The 18075-nt window shown below is 55.3% G+C and overlaps 1 protein-coding gene across 6 annotated transcripts in view; it reads left to right on the forward strand.

The window, feature by feature from the left end:
• The window catches only part of PICK1 (protein interacting with PRKCA 1), a 75579-nt gene extending 59315 nt beyond the window's left edge, over positions 1-16264 (forward strand). For 4 of the 6 annotated variants that reach the window (XM_037006993.2, XM_073213866.1, XM_037006989.2 and 1 more), the window contains 11 exons: positions 903-1014; positions 5623-5751; positions 7849-7915; positions 9087-9176; positions 11466-11519; positions 11976-12038; positions 12721-12896; positions 13291-13383; positions 14217-14267; positions 14850-14994; positions 15458-16264. In XM_037006993.2, the coding sequence (XP_036862888.2) occupies positions 903-1014; positions 5623-5751; positions 7849-7915; positions 9087-9176; positions 11466-11519; positions 11976-12038; positions 12721-12896; positions 13291-13383; positions 14217-14267; positions 14850-14994; positions 15458-15732 (1255 nt within the window). In that variant the 3' untranslated portion in view covers positions 15733-16264. Of the gene's footprint in view, positions 1-902; positions 1015-5622; positions 5752-7848; positions 7916-9086; positions 9177-11465; positions 11520-11975; positions 12039-12720; positions 12897-13290; positions 13384-14216; positions 14268-14849; positions 15008-15457 lie in introns of all 6 variants that reach the window. The other 2 variants (XM_017653082.3, XM_037006992.2) reach the window with 2 other exon arrangements.
• The last annotated feature ends 1811 nt before the right edge of the window (positions 16265-18075 follow it).

Consider the following 18075-nt stretch of genomic DNA (forward strand, 5'->3'; position numbering starts at 1 on the left):
GACCATAGAGATGCTGATGGAGAATGGCCTGGCTACAAGGAGAGCACAGCAGATGGAGCAGTGCCTCTGATGGGGTGTTCGGGGAAGGCTTCACAGAGGCGGCAGTTAGCCAGGTTTTGAAGGTGAATAGGAATATCATACACACACCTTCCTCCCCAGTAGAGATGAGTAGTGGGATAGATTGCAGAATTGACTTTACTGGATATATCCTCCATCAGAGCAAGGACTGGGCCCAATGTTTTTCTGTGTCCTCAACACTAAGTATGGTGTTTGACATCAATAGAGTGTTAGCGGATGTTACTGAATGAATAAGTGAATTATTGAGGATATTTACCACAAAACACAAATAAGTGCTGTTTTGTAGTGAATACTGAGATTTGAGTAAAGCAGCTGAGAAATGGGGCATATGGATAGTTTAACAGGTGAAGGCTTCCTGGAGGAGGTGGCCATAATGTTCCATATGTGTTTGAAAGGTGAAAAGGACAGAGTCTGACTCAAATCTCAGAGGCAGCATGAAGGAAAGGGAAGGGGGTGCCTGCTCCGGGCTGAGTTGGTGTCAAGTGCCTTCCGTGTACTTTCTTACAGGAACATTAATAAAGTAGCCATTTTTATCCATACCATTTTGTGGATGAAGAAACTGAGATGCAAGAGAGTGACTTATTCAAGTGCCACAGCTGATAAATAGCAGAGCTGGGATTTGATCCCACAGCTGCCATGACTCCAAGAGCTGTGCACACTCCAGCACAAAATGCTGTCTTTGTGGCCAAGTGAGGAAGTCTTGTGTAGAGAAAAGGCTATGCAACATTTGGAGCCTTTTGGGGGTTTTGGAGGGCCTGTCCCTTCCTCATCCCCTCCAGTTTCCTTCCTCCAGGAGATTCAGACTCATGTGCTTTTCTTTCTAGTGGAATCCCTACTGTGCCTGGGAAGGTGACCCTGCAGAAGGATGCTCAGAACCTGATCGGGATCAGCATTGGAGGAGGGGCCCAGTACTGCCCCTGCCTCTATATTGTCCAGGTACTGGGTGCTGTAGAGGTGGGGGTGAGGTCCTGGAAGGGGCGAACCCCCTCCCTACTTGGGCATGACAAAGGCCCACGTCTCTATTCTGCAGAGCTTGCTCCTTCTCCTTCTTGAGGTCTGACCTCCTCACAGAGGCCTTTCTGACCAGCCCCTCTCAGCAGGTCTGCCCATGTTTTTTCTCTGTCATTTCTGTCTTTTTCTTCTCAGCACTTGCCACTATAGTCCTGGGTTTGCTCAGTAATTGTTCTGTATGTAGCTGCTTTTCCATAATCTCTGCACTATGAAGGCAGGATCCCAGTTTGCTTTTTCCCTGCAGTCACCTCCTGGTACAGTGCCTAGTATAGAGTGGACCCTCAATGAAAAGGTCTTAATGAGTCAGTGAAACTGTCAGCCTTGGATACTAGCACAGTGAAGGGTAGGGAAAAGGCTAAAAGACTACGAAATCATAATGGCCTGAGTTCACCTGTAAGCCTCGCTGTTTATTAGCAAGTTACTTAACCTCTCTGGGCCTCAGTTTCCTCACCTAGAGAGTGAGGGTGGAATATAGGTAGGGATGGGGTTGATGTGAAGATCAGACAAGAGGACTTACTATGAGGCCAGGCACTTAAGAAGCACCCACTAAGTGGGAGCTGCTGTAGTTTCTATGGTGTTTGTTCACTTTCCCAGATGATCTGCCAGTGTGAACAATTTTGTGGTCCTTGTAGAAGAAGCTGTCCTGGTGATACTGTCAGTGGTGACTTAGGATTGGAGACAGTTTTTTCTTTACTTTGTGGCTGGTCAGAGTCAGTGATCCTTCCACAGCTTTGGAAGGAAGCTTCCCACCTCAGAGATAAACTTGACTTGGATTCTACCCCGTTCTAACCTTTGCAGCTAAGTAGCTTGGCGGTACATGGGAAATGCATTCTCTCTGAGGACCATGCAAAAGAGTCATTTCTAGGTCTTGAAGAGATTCCTGAAATTAGTCTTGCCTACTCAGGATGCAGCCTTCACGAGCGATTTGGCCTCCCCCAACCCAGGAGGTGTGAGAGACCTCACCCAGGCCTGGCCTCCTTGCCATGTGCCTGCTCAGTCTCTCCTACCACCTTCCTCTGTTCACCTGTTGAGAGCAAGGTTTGTTTAAAATGAACCATGATTATAAAATAATAGATTTTTAAACATTTGTGTTTTTATCAGACTAGCTGATTTGCTTTGAACACTGAAGGCCTGTCAAGTAATAGCGATCCTCTGCTGTACCTCCTCTCACCATGCTCCCCAACCCACCCCCTTGACAGCAGCACCCCCACTTTTCCACCCTTTTAGCTGTTTCTTCAGGTGTGAGCTTCCATTTTTCTCACTAAGACGCTTAATCCTATTCTTTCTCAGTCTTTCCCTTGTAAATCTCTGTTCACTTTTCCCAGCCCAGTAGGTGAGAATTCTGCATTCAGCTCTCTTCCAAAACCGCTCTGCTGTGTCTCACCGCATCTCCCCAACATAGCTATTTTGCAAGTTTTGGCTAAATTGGTATCAGTGCCACAGATTCTTTGTTCAGGAATTAGTTTCTGAGGGCCTGGCCAGGCTCTGTTGTAGGCACCAGGGAACAAGGATGTGAAGAAAACAAAGACCTCACAGAGCTCTCATTCTAGAACAGTTAACATGCTGTTTTACATACAGAGCTTAACTGTGATGGTTCTTTAAAAAAAAAAAATGTTTGTATTGCGGTGGAATTCATACAAGAAAATTAATAGTTTTGGAGTGGATGGTGCAGTGGCATTTAAGTGCATTCACTAAATGCGACCACCTCCTCTCTGCAATGTCAGAACTTCTCGTCACCCAGAAGAGTATCCCATGCCTTTCAAGTAATCACTCCTCATTCCCCTTCCCCTCTTCCCTGGCTTCCACTTACCTGGCTCTGTGAGTTTTTGTCTATTCTGGATATTTCATATGAAAGGAATCTAACATGTCACCTTTGGCCTCTCTCTTGCTTCCTCCACTTGGCATGGTTTTGAAGTTCATTCAAGTTGTGGCATGTTTCAACACTTCATTCTTTTTACGGGCATAATATCCCATCGTGTGTATATTCCCCTAGTTGTTTATCCATTCATTTGTTGATAGGCATTTGGGTTGTTTGCCCCTCTTGACTATTATGAATAAAGCTGCTGTGAACATTCATGTATAGTCTGTGTGGATATATGCTTTCATTTCTTTTCTGTATATACCTGGAGTGGAATTGCTGGTCAAATGGTAACTGTATGTTTAACTTTTTGAGGAATCTGTTTCTTAACTCAATCTTTACTTCTTTTTTTTAAAGTAGTTTCTTGTTTCTTTCTCCCCTGGTTTGCATTTTCCTTGTACTTTCAGTACCATTTTCCTTCGTCAAATGTTTCCTGTGATCTTCCTGTGTCCCCCTGTGGTTTTTCCTTATTGAGCCTCCTCCCCGCCCTCTGTTGGATTCCCCGTCTCCAGGATCCCTCTTGCTTGGCTTACTTCCCCGTCTTGGTGGAGCACATCCTCCTGTAGCTTTCTGAGAAAGGCTGCGTGGGAGCTAAATTTTTTGAGACCTTGTGTCTCTTGAAAATGCCATTATTCTGTCTTTTTTTTTGTTGTTGTTATTCTCATATTCCTTTCAGTTGACATTTGGGATTCAAATTCAAGATCGAATTCAGGAATGAATGGCAAATTTGAAAGTAATTTTCACTTAGAAATTGGAGTTATGTTTTGCCATCAGCATTGTCGTTATGTCCGATGGTGCCGTGCTTCCTTGTGACCCTTGTAATGTATCGTGTTCTTGACCTGTCAAGACTCAGGAACTTCTTTTTGTCTCTGGCATTCTGAAATATCATGATGATGGCTCTTGTGCTAGAGCCTCAGAGGTCAGGTTCACTGGGGACCCCACGTCTTTCTCTTCTGAGCCTCAGTATTATCACTTTGATGGTATCCTGTTCTCCATGTTTTCTGTGCCCCCTTGTGGAGCAACTATTGATTAAATATTAGGCTTCCTGACTTGATCTTCTAGGATTCTTTTTTTTTTCTGATTGTCCATCTCTGTTTCACTTTCCTCTGCTTGGTTTTCATTTTGGCATTTTTTCATTTCAATTATATTTTGCATTGCTGAGAGATCTTTCTTATTAACAAATCCTTTTATATCCTCCTCCTCTTGGTATCTAATCACTGTGAAGGTGTAAATTATAGTTTTCTTTTTGTTTTTACATGGTCTCTGCTTTATTTCTGTTTCCTGTGGTTCCTTTTATCTGTTTAAGTGTTTTGGTGTTTCTCATGTAGGACACTTTTCTCAGGTGCTCAGTATTCCCGCCTGTCATTCCTTTTACGTGTGAGCCTCACCGTCATGTGCCCATTTGTGTCAGCAGCTGCACTTCCTTGCAGGGCGCCCAGGCATTGAAGAGCAGTGGGGGTAGCTTACCAGTGTCCACATAGCGAAGCCTTTCCTGTGGAGCCATTCAGATCAGGGTCCCCATCTCCTGAGGGGAAGGCAGGAAGCCTGGCTGCTGGCATTCTGGGGTGAAGGGCTCTGGGACTCACGCTTCGTGTGTGAACGTCTTGTAGCCCCTTCTGTCTTCAGTTCACCTCTCTCCCACTTCCCCGGTCCCTGGGAGTGGGGAACTTCTCTGGGGAATAAGCCTTGTCTTCCCCCTAGAAGGGGCAGTGGAGGGCTGGGTGGGCAGGGAGGGAGCCTGGAGTCGTGTCCGTCCCCCCTGGCCGTCCACCCAGCCATGGCTGTCCCCAGAGGACCGTTCCCTGCCCTGCTGGCAGTTTCTAGCAAAGATCAGATCTCTTTCATTAGCCCCACCCTGGATGCCCACTGTTCTGTCTTGCATACACAGACATCTTTCTTGGTCTCCTGTACCATTAAAAATAAAATTTTTTTTTTTTTAGTGTGGTTCTGGAAGGTAGCAGAAAGAAATATTCATCTTAATTTTATCATTTTCTTATAATAATATAGTAAACATCACAAAGTGTTCTTTTTACATGCTTTATGTAGAAAATTTAGAAATAATATGTTGTAGAAAGAAGACAGGCTTAGATAACCACTCCTAAGAATTTTGATGTCTCCCCACTGTGCTTTATTTTGGGATACGATTTTTGTATTCTTGTGTCCAGCTCTGTACATACTTAGGCAGCCTGCCTCCCCCATGCCCGAGTGCCACTCACATAGCTGTCCAGTGACTCACAGAGCCCATGAGTGCAGACTCCGCTGAAGGGGTCACGGTGGGAAGAGGCGCATCCTTGCACGGTGGGGTCCTTACTCTTTGGAGGTGCAGATACGGACATGCGGTGCCTGGGGACTCAAGGCAGCTCAGAGCAGCATTGTTGGGAACCCTATTAAAGAAAGAACCCTGGGGGAGCACTCCGCTGGGGGTATAAGGTTTGCTGTATTTGGTATCAGAATAGGAGAGTCATCAGTACGCATTTCCCTTCCGTCCTCCCAAGAACGTGGCGTCAGTCCCTCTGCTTGGGCACTTTCTCCCCTCCCACTTCTGTAGCACCTCCAGAGGGTGGAGACCAAGGCAGAGCAGGGCTGTGGGTGGGTGGAGAGGATGACTGTCTCTCGCCCACTTTCCTCTCCACTGCCCCTCCCCTCCCCTGCCCACCCTCCTTGTACCCCCACAGGTATTTGACAACACTCCGGCTGCCCTGGACGGCACTGTGGCGGCTGGCGACGAGATCACCGGGGTCAATGGCAGATCAATCAAAGGAAAAACTAAGGTGGAGGTGGCCAAGATGATTCAGGAGGTGAAGGTGAGGCTGCAGGAATGGGGACCCAGAGGCGGCCACTTCTAATCTCCCATCTGCCACATGCCTCAGCGGCCCTCTCACCACTCCTCAGCCCGACACCGGGCTCGGGGTCTCACTCAGCCCCCGTCAGTTTCTCCCCTGCTCGTTCAGTAACTCCCTCTCTGCTCCAGGAGTCGTGCTGGGCCTTGGCCAGAGTGGCTGCAGGGCCACAAGGTCCTTGTCACTGAGTTTGCAAGGCGGGCCGCCGTCAGATCTGGACCCATGCCTCAGGGTGAGCCAGTGTGTCCCGTCAGGGCTGCAGCTGCAGCGGGAAGTCTGAGGGGAGCCCGTCTGGTCAGCAGACACCCACAAACTGTCAGCTGGGCCATGCCGGGCCTGGGAGGGACTGAGAGGGAAGGAGGAGCCCTCCCCGCCCAGTCCCTATAGGAACTTCCGGTCCAGTGGGTCTTCTGAGCTCAAAGACCCCAGGACCCCTTCTGGGCCCTGGGGCAGCTCCCAGTCTCGCTGCTGGTCTGTGCTCCATAGACTAGAGTCACAGGTTCCCCCCCAACCCAGCTACTCCAGGCCAAGGCCTCTCCTGCAGAGCCCCTTCCTCCCGGAAGTGCAGGCAGCCTCCAGGCCACCTAGGCCACTCACGGAAGCAAGCATGGAGCCTTTTGACATTTCCTAGACATTTTGGTGCAAGTAACTTGGGAAACCAAAATAGTAAAGGGGGTGCAAAGCCATGGGATGATGGAGTCCAGGTGTAGATTGAACTTGGCCAAGTGTATTAGTTCCCTTACTCATTCAGACCTGTCCTCACTGCCCTGTGTGCCTAAGGACCCTACGGCCCCCCTTTCTGACCTTAGCCCAGGGCCAGCAGCTTCTCCATCTTCTCCCTTTATTCTTCTGTTTTGCTCCACCTTGCCTGATTTTGCTGTCCCAGGCCTTACCTGCTGGGCAGAGGGGCTCCTGGGAAGCAGGTGCATGGTGTTGCATCTGGTGCAGCACTGGGACGTGGGACCCTCTGGGTCTCCTTCCTCATCCCCTCACCGTCTCTGCTCATCAGAATCCTCCTCGTCCTCTGAGGCTTGTCTCAAACCAGCCCCTCACGTTGTCCCTGAGGATAAGAGCTCTTCACCACGTATACACAGCCCTGACAGCAGCACAGGGGTCTCCCCCAGTGCCCAGGCAGTGATCACTGTCCCCATTTACTGGTGCCAGAGGGAGGAAGGGGTTTGCCTGTGGTCACACTGATGGACCAGAGCCCAGGTCTGACTCCCACTGCCGTGCTTCCTCTACCCATCAGCTGCCCTCAGTGGCAGTCCCCCCTGCTAACTCCTGCCGCCCCCTGTGCTGCCGCCTGGAGCCTTCCCATCCACCCTGACACTGACGGCATCAGGTCATTTTGGTTTTCCTTCAGGACTCAATTTTGAAATCCAGGGTTGCATTTGAATGGATTTGGTTTCAGGTTCAAGGGTCTTAGGATTGCAAGGACGAGAGTGACTTGTGGCCTCATGTGGTCAGGGATGGCTTCTCTGGAGAAACTGGCACCTCTTTTCCAGTTGCTAGAATGCAACTTGTGTAATTCCCTGATTTGCATCAGCCTCGCTTGCTGGCCTTGGACCCTGGGGCTGGGCTGTCCTGCACTTGGGTCCTTAGCATCTGAGCACCAGGCACAGAGAAAGTAAGGCTCAGACATGTCTGTTGGGTGAATGGAGGGATTCCTAGGGACGGGGAGGATTTATATGTGGGGGCAAATGATGTAGCAAAGGTGTGGGGTGTGGTGTGGCATGGGACAGGTCCGAGGCACCAGATCTGGCTGGAGCAGAGGCCACCAGAGGCCACCGGGCTGTGAGCCCTGACGGCAGGGACCATGCCTGCTCTTGTCCTTGCTGATTCCCCGGGGCCTGGCACATGGAGGAGGAGGGACCTGGGAGCAGTCCAGTCACAGCGCAAGGCCCTGTCACAGCCCTAGGTCCGGTAGGGCTGGATTCACAGCCGCTCTGGTCCCTTTCCGGGGCTCCGAAGCCTCTCATGAGCTGGGCAAACAGGCTCCTCAGGGAAGAGGCTTGGGGTCCGGGGGCCCCCATCACAGTCCTACCTGTCCTGCTTTTCCAGGGGGAGGTGACTATCCACTACAACAAGCTGCAGGCGGACCCCAGGCAGGGCATGTCCCTGGACATAGGTAAGCTGGGCCAGAGCAGTGGTGTCTAGTGGCCCCACAGGCCCCTGGCCCCTGTCCTTCCTCTTTAGGACAATGTTTCAGTAGTTGCACGGCTTTGGTCTCTGACTTTTCTGACCAAGCAAATCCAAAAGGCCTGGGAGGACCCAGGGGTGCTCTCCCTGTGGCTGCCCCAGCAACCGGTCCTTGGTTTCTCACTGCCCTGTGCTTCGCCCCCTCCCTCAGCTACCTTCTCTGGTGCTGCCCTAGGGTTGCCCTTTGCAGGCCGAGTCCCCAGCTTACCACAGCCCAGCCCCACACCCTTCTGAAGGGAGGGCGGTCCCGTGCTGGCCTGCCCCTAGTGGGTCCTGGCCTCTTCCTCCACCCACCCATTCCCAGGAAGGCTTGAGATCTGAACCGGACCTCAGGCTTTGGGCAGAAGGTCACAGGCCAGCCCTCTGAGACAAGCTCTAAGACAAGTTGCCTCCTGCTAAGGGACTGGGTCTTGGCTCTGCAGAAACGTCAAGACTCAGGGGCTGGATGGTAGCTTTGTGGTCCTGTGGACCAGCCACCTTGTTGCAGGGCCGAGGCCGGAGACCCAGAGAAGGCTGTGTCCCCTCCCCTGGGTGAATGTGCACCCAGATCTTGCTGCTCTGGAGCCCAGCCCCCTTTGCCTGCACCTCAGGGCTGGAGCCACTTTCTGGTCTTTAAGGAAAGGGCCAAGGGCAGACTGAACCTGTCCTGGAGGTTCTTCCTGTAAAGCCCTTTGGTCCCATCGTGGCCCCTTCCTAGGACTAGGTATGTGCGTGTGCAGCAACTGGGTCTGGGGTCCAAGGTCAGTTGTGACGATGGTGTCTCCCCCCAGATAGGGAAGGGAGGAGGAGAGGCTCTCCCCGGCTTGCCTGTCAGCCAGTGTTGAGCCTGGGGTAACTGGCCCCTGGGTGGTAGCCAGTAGCCACTTGGAGAACCAGTCCCTTGGCTAAACACTTCACATACTTACCTCTTCACAGGCTCCTGACACCTCCTTCGATTAGAGAGTGAACAGGACAGGGGGCTCAGGACTCCCGTGGGACACCCCCACACAAACCCCAGTTCAGTCCCTCTTGCCCCTGCTGTTGCCCCCAGTGGGTCATGGTGAGGCTGGGGCCGGGATGGCCACTCCCCGTCACTGAGTCCCTTTCTCACCTGGTCCCAGTGTTGAAGAAGGTAAAGCATCGACTGGTAGAGAACATGAGTTCGGGGACTGCAGACGCCCTGGGCCTGAGCCGGGCCATCCTGTGCAACGGTGAGTCCCCTCCTCCCTGCCGGTTTGCCCCAGGGGACCCGGGCTCGGGCTTCCAGGGGAGGGGCACCCTGGCTGCCACCAAGCCAATGGAGCCCTGCTGGCCTGGGCCTGGCCCCTCCCTGTGGGGCCCAGAGTCACCATATCCTCGACCCTGGAGGCCTCTCTAGCTCCCAGAGAGTTCAGCAGAGGTCAGCTGAGGCATCCTGCAGCCAGGGTCCCCTCGCCCCCAGGCATCTCTATGAATTCCTGTTACTGCGGCCACCATGCGCTGAGATGAAATTAGAATTTGTGTTTTTCCCTGCAAACCTTGCCAACACCGATGAGGAGACAGACTCACGTTAGGGAGGCGCCTCTTCCTGGCTAACTGAGCTGGGGCTTGGCTGCTGCTGCCAGCTGCCCTTGCATAGCCAGGCCTCAGCCCCGCGCTGTTCCTGGATGCCGCGGGCGCTCCTCGCTGCGGGCACCAGCTTGGTCTTTGCTCCCGCACCGCCCTCCTCCAGGAGGTGGCGCTGCTGCCCCATCTCAGCTGTTAGTGCCCAAGGCTGTGGCCGCCTGGGGCAGGGGAAAGCCAAGGGGTGCGCACACGCCCACCCACGCGTGCATGTGTACACGCCCACTCCCCCCCCCGTAGCCAGTGAAACAGTCCTGCTCTTGCCAACACCCTTGGGTTTATAAATAGCTGCAGTTCTGCAGTGTATGTGTGGGGACTTGATATGAATTCCTATATAAATGGTAGGCTCAGCTGGGCGTACTGGGCTTGATTGGCTGGGACACGGGGGTGAGGACTGAGCTGGTTCCAAATGGTGTACAAAAGTGGTGCCTGCTATTTTTGGCCTCTTGGTGTCTATAAATCCCTGTTACTGTAGTTACCATGCGTTGAGATGAAATTAGAACTAGTTGTGTTTTTCTCCCCAAACCTTGCAATTTCCCTAGCCTTAAATAGGGTTTCTAAAATTAAAGCTGTCATGATGTCCCATGACCCAGCTAAAAACAACAGCATGGTGCTTACGTGGCTCCTTCCCTGCCAGGCTGGCCGGGTGCCAAGGCTCTGGCAAGCCAGGGCCGGGAGGCCAGCCGGTGGCCGAAGCCTCCCAAAGACCTTCAGGTGCTCCCGTCCATCCTCCAAGCCGGAGCCTTTCTCCCTGCCAGCCTGACACAGCCACCTCTCCACCCAAAGAAAGGCCCAGACTGGGCCTCTGCTACTTCCCCCAGTCCTGCTCAGAGAACCCCGATTTGGGGCAACCCAGGAGACTAGGGGGTAGAGAGCGTCCAGGCTGTGCGCCTTAGGCAAGTTGCTTTACCTCTCTGTCCCTGTGTTCTTTATAAAATGAGGGAAGTAGCCCCTGCCCCAGAGGCTCACGTGGCTCAAAGGCTGAGCTGTGTGCAGGGAGCCTCAAGTGGTCCTGGCTTACAGGGGGTAACTCAGGAAGGCCAGGCCCTGCCCTGGGGGGAGGCCAGGCAAGGATGACGCTCACCTGGAGCCCCTGCCCTTTGGTTGCTGTGTTGCTCTCAGCGGGAGGTGGGTGCCTGCCTTATGCTCCCGTGGTGGGGAGGAGGGTGGCGCTCCGTGCTGCAGGAGCGCTCAGTGAGCCCTGGGCCCTCACTGCCTGGCCCTTAGCTGTCCTGAGAGCTCCCTGCCCACCCTCCCCCCAAATCTGGGATGCTGGCCCCATCCCCGGCAGTCCATCCACACCCACTCTGAGCTCTTGAGGTACAGCTGCCCCCGCCCCTCGCCTTGCAGGCCCACTGTCCCCGCCAGCCCCGTCCTGGCCACTGTCCCCTGCTGCACTGTGAGCCTCGAGGACACGATGAGGCCCTCCCCTATACTGTTATTCCTGGGCCTAACATGGGGTCTGGTGCACAGTAGGCGCTTGGTAACAGCTGTTAAGCAACCGAAGATGATCACCAAGGCCAGCGTGAGGTCTTCCTCTCCTCGCCTCTGCCTGCTGGCCGCGAGGTGCCACCCGTAGGTTGGGCACCAGGGAGGGCCGAGCCGTTTCCCACTCGCCACCTTTCTGCCCCGTCCACGTGCCGAGCCTGCCGTGCTGCGGGGGCTTAGCTCCAGAGCATCCCGGGGGCAGTCCTGCCTGTCCACCACTTCTCGGCTGTGCTGCGCTGTTTACAAAACCCTCCGAGCCCAGCCGACCCTGCAGTGCCAAATCCCCCTCCTATGGCCCCGTTCTGTGCCCTTCGTCGTTCTGCCCTGGGGCCGCCTCTCCCCTCCCACCTGACCTGTGCCACCCCTGGCTCGCTGAGACCGACTGACCCGCTTTCCTCTGATCCCCGTAGACGGGCTTGTCAAGAGGCTTGAGGAGCTGGAGCGGACTGCCGAGCTGTATAAAGGTGGGCAGGGCACCTCTGCTGGCAGCCCCGTGGTGGGCGGGGTGCCCCAGAAAGTGCCAGGAAGAGCTTCAGAGCCCTGCGCTGAAGATGGTGACAATGGGGAGCAGGAATGCCAGTGTACAAAATTCTAGGACCATGGCCGTTAAGAATTCTTGACGAAAAGTCTTAACACATAACCTTTTCTGATTATAAGATACAGATCCATAAGAATTCAAATAATAACACATGTAAATGTAGTGGGATTCCCCTGTTCACCTTCTGCCCTGCGAAATCCTGCCTCCCCAGTCTGATGGGGCTCCACACGGTCAGGGCCGGTGCCAGGGCTGAGCCTTCAGCCCTGGGCCCTAGTGGGAAGGGTCAGTGAACCCAGGAACAGGGAGGACTCAGGGGTGGGGGGTGGGGGTGGAGGCCCCCACCACATCCCCACCCCCCACCTTGGCTGGCTGTCCCCCACAGGGATGACAGAACACACCAAGAACCTCCTCCGGGCCTTTTATGAGCTGTCACAGACACATCGGGGTAAGAGCACCCCCAAACCTGCTCTGTGACCCTGGGAAATCCCTCCCCTGCTCAGCTCAGCACCTCCGTACAGGGAGGATGTACCCGAGCTCCTCCCTGGAGGTTCTCGTACCTGTGCCCAGTGGCTGTCCTCAGGCCAGGCTGGGGCTGGGCATTGTCTAGATGCTGGGATACAGCAATAGTGGGGGCCAGTGGGGTGCATATGGGCCAGCAAGTGTCTGGGGCACAGTCACTCCTCTGGGCTCTGTCTAATCTGCATCACCACTTAGAGTATGTAAGGCCCTTACTTATTCATGGTCTCATTTCCTACAAGTCCATTAGCTGGGCAAGGCAACTACAGTTACTCCCATTTTACAGTTGGGAAAATGAAGCCCAGACAAAGAAAATAGTTTCACATGCCAGTGAGACCCTGGCATCCAGCTTCCTAGACCAGTGCCCTGCCCTTAGACATCGCCACCTACTCCCTCTTGGCCCAGCCTTGCCCAGTAGTCCGGTCACTCTGGGGAAGGAGGGCCGGCTCCCTTGAGTGTAGACAGACCCAGCTCTTTCAGGTGCAGACCCAGCTTCCTTGGGCATGTAGACCCTCCTCTCTTGGGACATAGCCTTCAAACAGACCCTGGCCTCCAGCTTGCCGCTCTCCCCACCCGCTTCTCCCCAACAAATCCCTGGCTTCTCTGTAAAGAGGCCAAGCAGGGGCAGCCTTCAGGGCAGACTTGTCATGCAGCCTTTGGGGACGTGTTCTCCGTGATTGGGGTACGGGAGCCCCAGCCAGCGGCGAGCGAGGCTTTTGTGAAGTTTGCGGACGCCCACCGCAGCATTGAGAAGTTTGGCATCCGACTGCTGAAAACCATCAAGCCGGTAGGTCGCGCCCAGCTCTGTGTGTCAACACGTGCGGGTGGAGGGGGCAGTGTGGCATGCAGAAAGTGTCCTGTACTGGAGTCGCAACGCCTAGATGCAGGCTCTGGCGTGGTCACCTCCACGGCTGACTGTGGGCAAGTCGCTCTGCTGCCCCGGCCTCAGCGCTGATCTCCAGGCTGGTTTCTGGCCCTGGCTTCACCCTCAGTCCCAGCCTGCCCTTGGCCTGGCCTACCTTCTTATCCTTGAAATGGACAGACCGTTTGGAAGCTCCCTTTGGCTCTGACACCTGAGTTATTCAGAAGGAGTGACACATTAGTGCCATTCTCTGTCACCTTGGCCAGCCTGACTCCCGACGTGTGGGGGCCTAAGCGTCCACCGCGTCCTGCCCTTCCAGATGCTGACGGACCTGAACACACACCTCCGCAAAGCCATCCCCGACACTCGCCTCACCATCAAGAAGTACCTGGATGTGAAGTTCGAGTACCTGGTGAGTGGCGTCCAGCCTCTGGGGAGGGGTGGGTCTGGCTGCTGGGGTAAGAGCCCACCTGGAGACCTGTCCCTCCTCAGTCAGCCACGCAGTGGTGAGCAGGTAAGGCCAGACCTCTGTCATGCCTGATTGGGACCAGGGCCTTGGGGTGGTGCTGGGCAATCAGGCAGCACCACGGGCCCTTCCCTGACTGCTCAGAGACGCCTCTGTGGGGCTGGTGGCCTGGGGTGCGCCGAGCCCTTACTCTGACCCCTTGGGATTTTTTTGGTTACTTTTAACATTGGATTAGACTAGGTTAGTGGTGATAAAGTGGGTGCCAAGGGATGGTAATGAATTTTGTGTTTAAATAATAATTCTGTGATCAAAGGAATTTAGGAAAAATGCTCCACTAAGCAAGCCAAAGTTCCTGCAGGACTTCTCAGAGCCTTTGATAGGCCTGTGTGCACTGAGTCCTCAGGGGCCTTCCCAAGCTCTTTTGACCATGGAACCTTTTTTTCTCAAAGCATCTCTTGGGACTTGAGTTTGGTAACTGCTGGGCTGTTTCTCATGCCCTTCTTGTCCTCCCAGATGGGCCCCCTCTCCTGCCTGCTGTCACCCCGTCCTGGGCCTCCCTGAGCAAGGGCCAGTCTGAGGTGCCAGCCTACCCCTGACACATCTCAGCTTACCCCAGCCGAGGGCACGCAGGATCCAGGAGGCCTGCATGGTTCTTCCTCTGGGTGGCTTAGGGGTACAGTGTGGTGTGGGGGAAGCTGGGCACATCCGGGTGTCCATCGAGGAGCTGTGGCCTTCCAGGAGCTACAGCCACTCTGAAAGCCTCGCTCGCTGTCCCACAGTCATACTGCCTGAAGGTGAAAGAGATGGATGACGAGGAGTACAGCTGCATCGTGAGTGTCGCTGGGAGTGAGGGGCCGTGACGCAGGGTGCACGGGCCTTCCCCTGTCTGCTCTCTGAGCCCCAAGAAGGGCTGGCCAGCCCAGGAGACATTGGGGGGCTTGGTCAGGCTCTAGTTTCTGGAGATTTGTGGCTCTCCACCTGCAGCTCTGCCCCTCTGGGTCTTGGAGTGCCAGCCAGCTTGCAAGCCACCCCCAGACCACCGGTGCCCTCAGCCCCGCCAGACTTCGGGAAACTCTTGCAGAGAAAAACTGACTTTCCTCAGTCCAAAGAGGCATATTTTATTTTTAACGTTTTTAATAGTTTTTTAAGTCAGGACCCATCACATGACTAATTATTCATTTATTTAATGTGGGGTTTGTTGGTTTCTTCCACAAAGCGGTTAGTAAGTACTTCAGCAATCGCTGGCATCTCAGAGGTGAGGCACCGTGGAAGCGTTGGAAAGGGCCGTGTGCTGCAGGGCTGTGAGCTGGTGGGTGGGCTGCAGGCTTCCTGCCCCTGTCCCCGTCTGTGCTTGTGCAGGAGGCCCTGAGCAGGACCCACCCTGGTCCCTGACGTGCTCCTCCCTGCCCCAGGCCCTAGGGGAGCCCCTGTACCGTGTGAGCACAGGCAACTACGAGTACCGCCTGATCCTGCGCTGCCGCCAGGAGGCCCGCGCCCGCTTCTCCCAGATGCGCAAGGACGTGCTGGAGAAGATGGAGCTGCTGGACCAGAAGCATGGTGAGGGCCGCAGGTGGGCACCGGGGCTGAGGCCATGCCCTGCCTCAGTTGGTCTCTACCACTTCCTCACTATGATGGGCTGAGTACCAGCTTCTCCCATTGCAGAGCTGTGGCCCAGAGTAAAGGACTTCACAGAGGTCCCAGGGCCCGGCCATGGGTCAGACCCCAGGTGGGAAGGCCTGGCAGCACACCCACCTTCCCAGAGCCTGGCCTGGGAGTGATGGTCCGGGCCTGGGGGTTCCCTGGGGCTGCCTACAATCCACCCGCCCTGGCGCTCCCCGAATGAGGAGCTGGGAGTCCTGGGGTCTGTGCAGGGCCAGGCAGCCCTGCCTTGCCCCGTCCCAGGGCACGAGAGCTCAGTGGAGTGCCCGATGGGAAGCCCCAGGGAGGGAGGCGGGCCTGGAGGGTCTTCATGTGCAGGCAGCCGTGCCCACTCGTGCCTGCCTGCCGCCCTCCCCCCCAGTCCAGGACATCGTGTTCCAGCTGCAGCGCTTCGTGTCCACCATGTCCAAGTACTACAACGACTGCTACGCGGTGCTGCGCGACGCTGATGTCTTCCCCATCGAGGTGGACCTGGCCCACACCACGCTGGCCTATGGTGTCAGCCAAGACGAGTTCACCGATGGGGAGGATGAGGAGGATGAAGATGATGAGGACACAGTGGCCAGGGAGCCATCCAGGGATGTGCAAGGGGCTGCTGGTTCCCTGGACAAGGGTGGAAGCTGGTGTGACTCCTGAGTGCCCCTCGGGGTGTGGATCTGGGGGGTAGGGTGAGTGGGAGGAAAACAGCATGGGGGCGGGGACAGGCCGCCGCACCGCAGGGATGCGCATAAAGGCCTGTTGGCTTGGGGTGCCTGTTTCCCTGCTCCTCTGCCCTAGTGCAGTGAACCGGGCTTCCTGCCCCGGAAGGCACCAAGGCCATGACATGGGACTTGGACGTTGGCCTCTCCATCTTCTTTCCCCACCTTCCCAGCCAGATGGAGAGCTTGGCACCTGACCCCACCTTAGGAAGGGAAGAGGGTTTGGAGGTGGCAAGTCCAGGACCCGCCGTAGGCACCCCACTAGCCTTACCTGGAGCCTGCGGGGAGTCGGGGGCCAGGTGTTCAGCTGAGGTTGGGGCCAGCGTCTCGTGTACAGCCTCCCCCTGGGCTGGCCCCTCCCCAGTCCACTCTCACCTCGGCGGCCTTTATTTATTTTATTTCCTCAGCTCAGCCACTAGCTTAGGGAAGGGCTGGGCACGGCCTGTTGAATAAACGTAAACCCAGCTGGAGCCGGGCTCTTTGCAGTGGCCTCAGACCCTCCTCACCCCTCGCTGCCCCCTCTTCTGCCTCCATCAGGAGGGAGGGCGGGCAGCAAGATGCAGAGATGTTCCCTGCACTTGCCACCACTTGTCCCTCACAGCAGCTCTGGATTTGCGCTGTCGTCTGTCCCCATTCGCAGATGGGAAACAGCTTGCGCAAGGCTGCATGGTGTACAGTGGCAGAGGGAGATTTGGACTTGACCTGTCATGTCCAGAAGATTCCATGTTTCTCTTACTCTGGGCCTGTCTGCTTTGTGGAGCCTTTTATGTCCCCCCTCATCTTTGATCCCCCAGTGTTGCAGGCCTGTATTTGGGGAAGGGCAGGACAGACACTGGGTCCCAAGCACCCAGGCCCCAGATTGAGGAATGTTGAGGGTGCCCCGGCCACTCCAGGTGCACTGTCCTGCAAGGACCTTGGGGAGAAGCCAAGGGGAGTAACTGCACCAGTATTCCCAGTCTTTGCAAAGTGGAGGAAATGGGGTGACCATATGTCGTGCTTCACCTGGGCAGCCCCAGTCCACACCTGAGATCCCAGCATATGGTTATCGATAGTGGCCCTTTTCACTCTCAAAATGCCCATTTGGACAATGAATTGTACGGTCATCCTGAGGATGAGAAGGGCACAGGAGGGTGTGAGGGGTGAGCAGAGTCCAAAATGGGAGTAAGGCTCGAGCGTCAGGCCACACCACCTCTGAAGGAGCAGCCGGCATGGAGGCCACGGGCACAGGTGGGCCAGCAGCCTGGATTGCAGTCTCAGTCTCTGGGACCCTGGGTTACTTTCTAACCTCGCTGTGCCTCAGTTTCCCTTCTTGTGAGTGTGGTTAAAGTGATCTCTCCCTTGGATTGTTATGAGAATGAGAGGAGTTAACTTTCATAAAGGGCTAGAACAGTCAGTGCCTGGCACAGAGTCAGCCCTTTATGAGTGTTAAATAAAATGTAGTCACTCTCTGCTGGCTCAGGGAACGGCAGCAGCAGTGTAAGCCAGACACCTGCCAGCTTCCCCACACCTTCCTGGGTTCCAGATGGGAAGTGAGACCAGCAGGGACACTGGTGGTGGGCATTCCTGAGGAATGTGGCTGCACGGAGTGGGTCCCAATGGGAAAGCTGCCTCCTTCATGGCGGCCCGATCTCTGCCCTGATGAATTGAGGGAGGGAGCTGAAGAATGTGGTTGTCAGACTTCTGGGACAAGAAAAACTACTTAGAGGGAACAGGTCCCCAAGTCTCCCCAGCGGGGGTGAGACCTTGAGCACCCTGCACTTTAATCAAGTGCAAGAGAGGAGATGTCCCTGGGACTCCCAGAGAGAGAGGGAGATGCCGGTGTCGGTGAATGGCTGGGCTGTGCACAGCCACGGTGGTGTCCGTAGGACGTGTCTGAGCAAAGGCCCTGGGACAGCAGAGTCTCTCCTGTAGACAGAGGAGACCCAGAGCTGCACTGAGAGGGGGCCCAGCTTAGTGGGTCCCCTCAGAAGGCAGCAGGACTGGCGCCAGCCCCACACTCCCGACGTGCCCCAGGATGGGGTGGTTTACCATCTGCCTCCAGTGTGTGGAGGAGACCCAGGCTTGGCCAGGGTTCAACCCCAGCCTACAATGCTGGGGTCTGCTCCTCGGCTGTTGGGGGACCCTGAGCAGCAGGTGCTGCTGGCAAAGGCTTCAACACAGCTCTGAGCGGGGCCGGGGTTGGCAGGACCCCAAGTGTGGGGGCACCTTTTGCACCGTTCCTCCATCTCTGCTGCTTCCTCCTCCAACTGTTGGGTCGGGGGAGAGCCTCTCACACTTCCGC

This window comes from Manis javanica, chromosome 10, assembly GCF_040802235.1.
Source record: "Manis javanica isolate MJ-LG chromosome 10, MJ_LKY, whole genome shotgun sequence".
NCBI classification, from domain to species: Eukaryota; Metazoa; Chordata; class Mammalia; order Pholidota; family Manidae; genus Manis; species Manis javanica.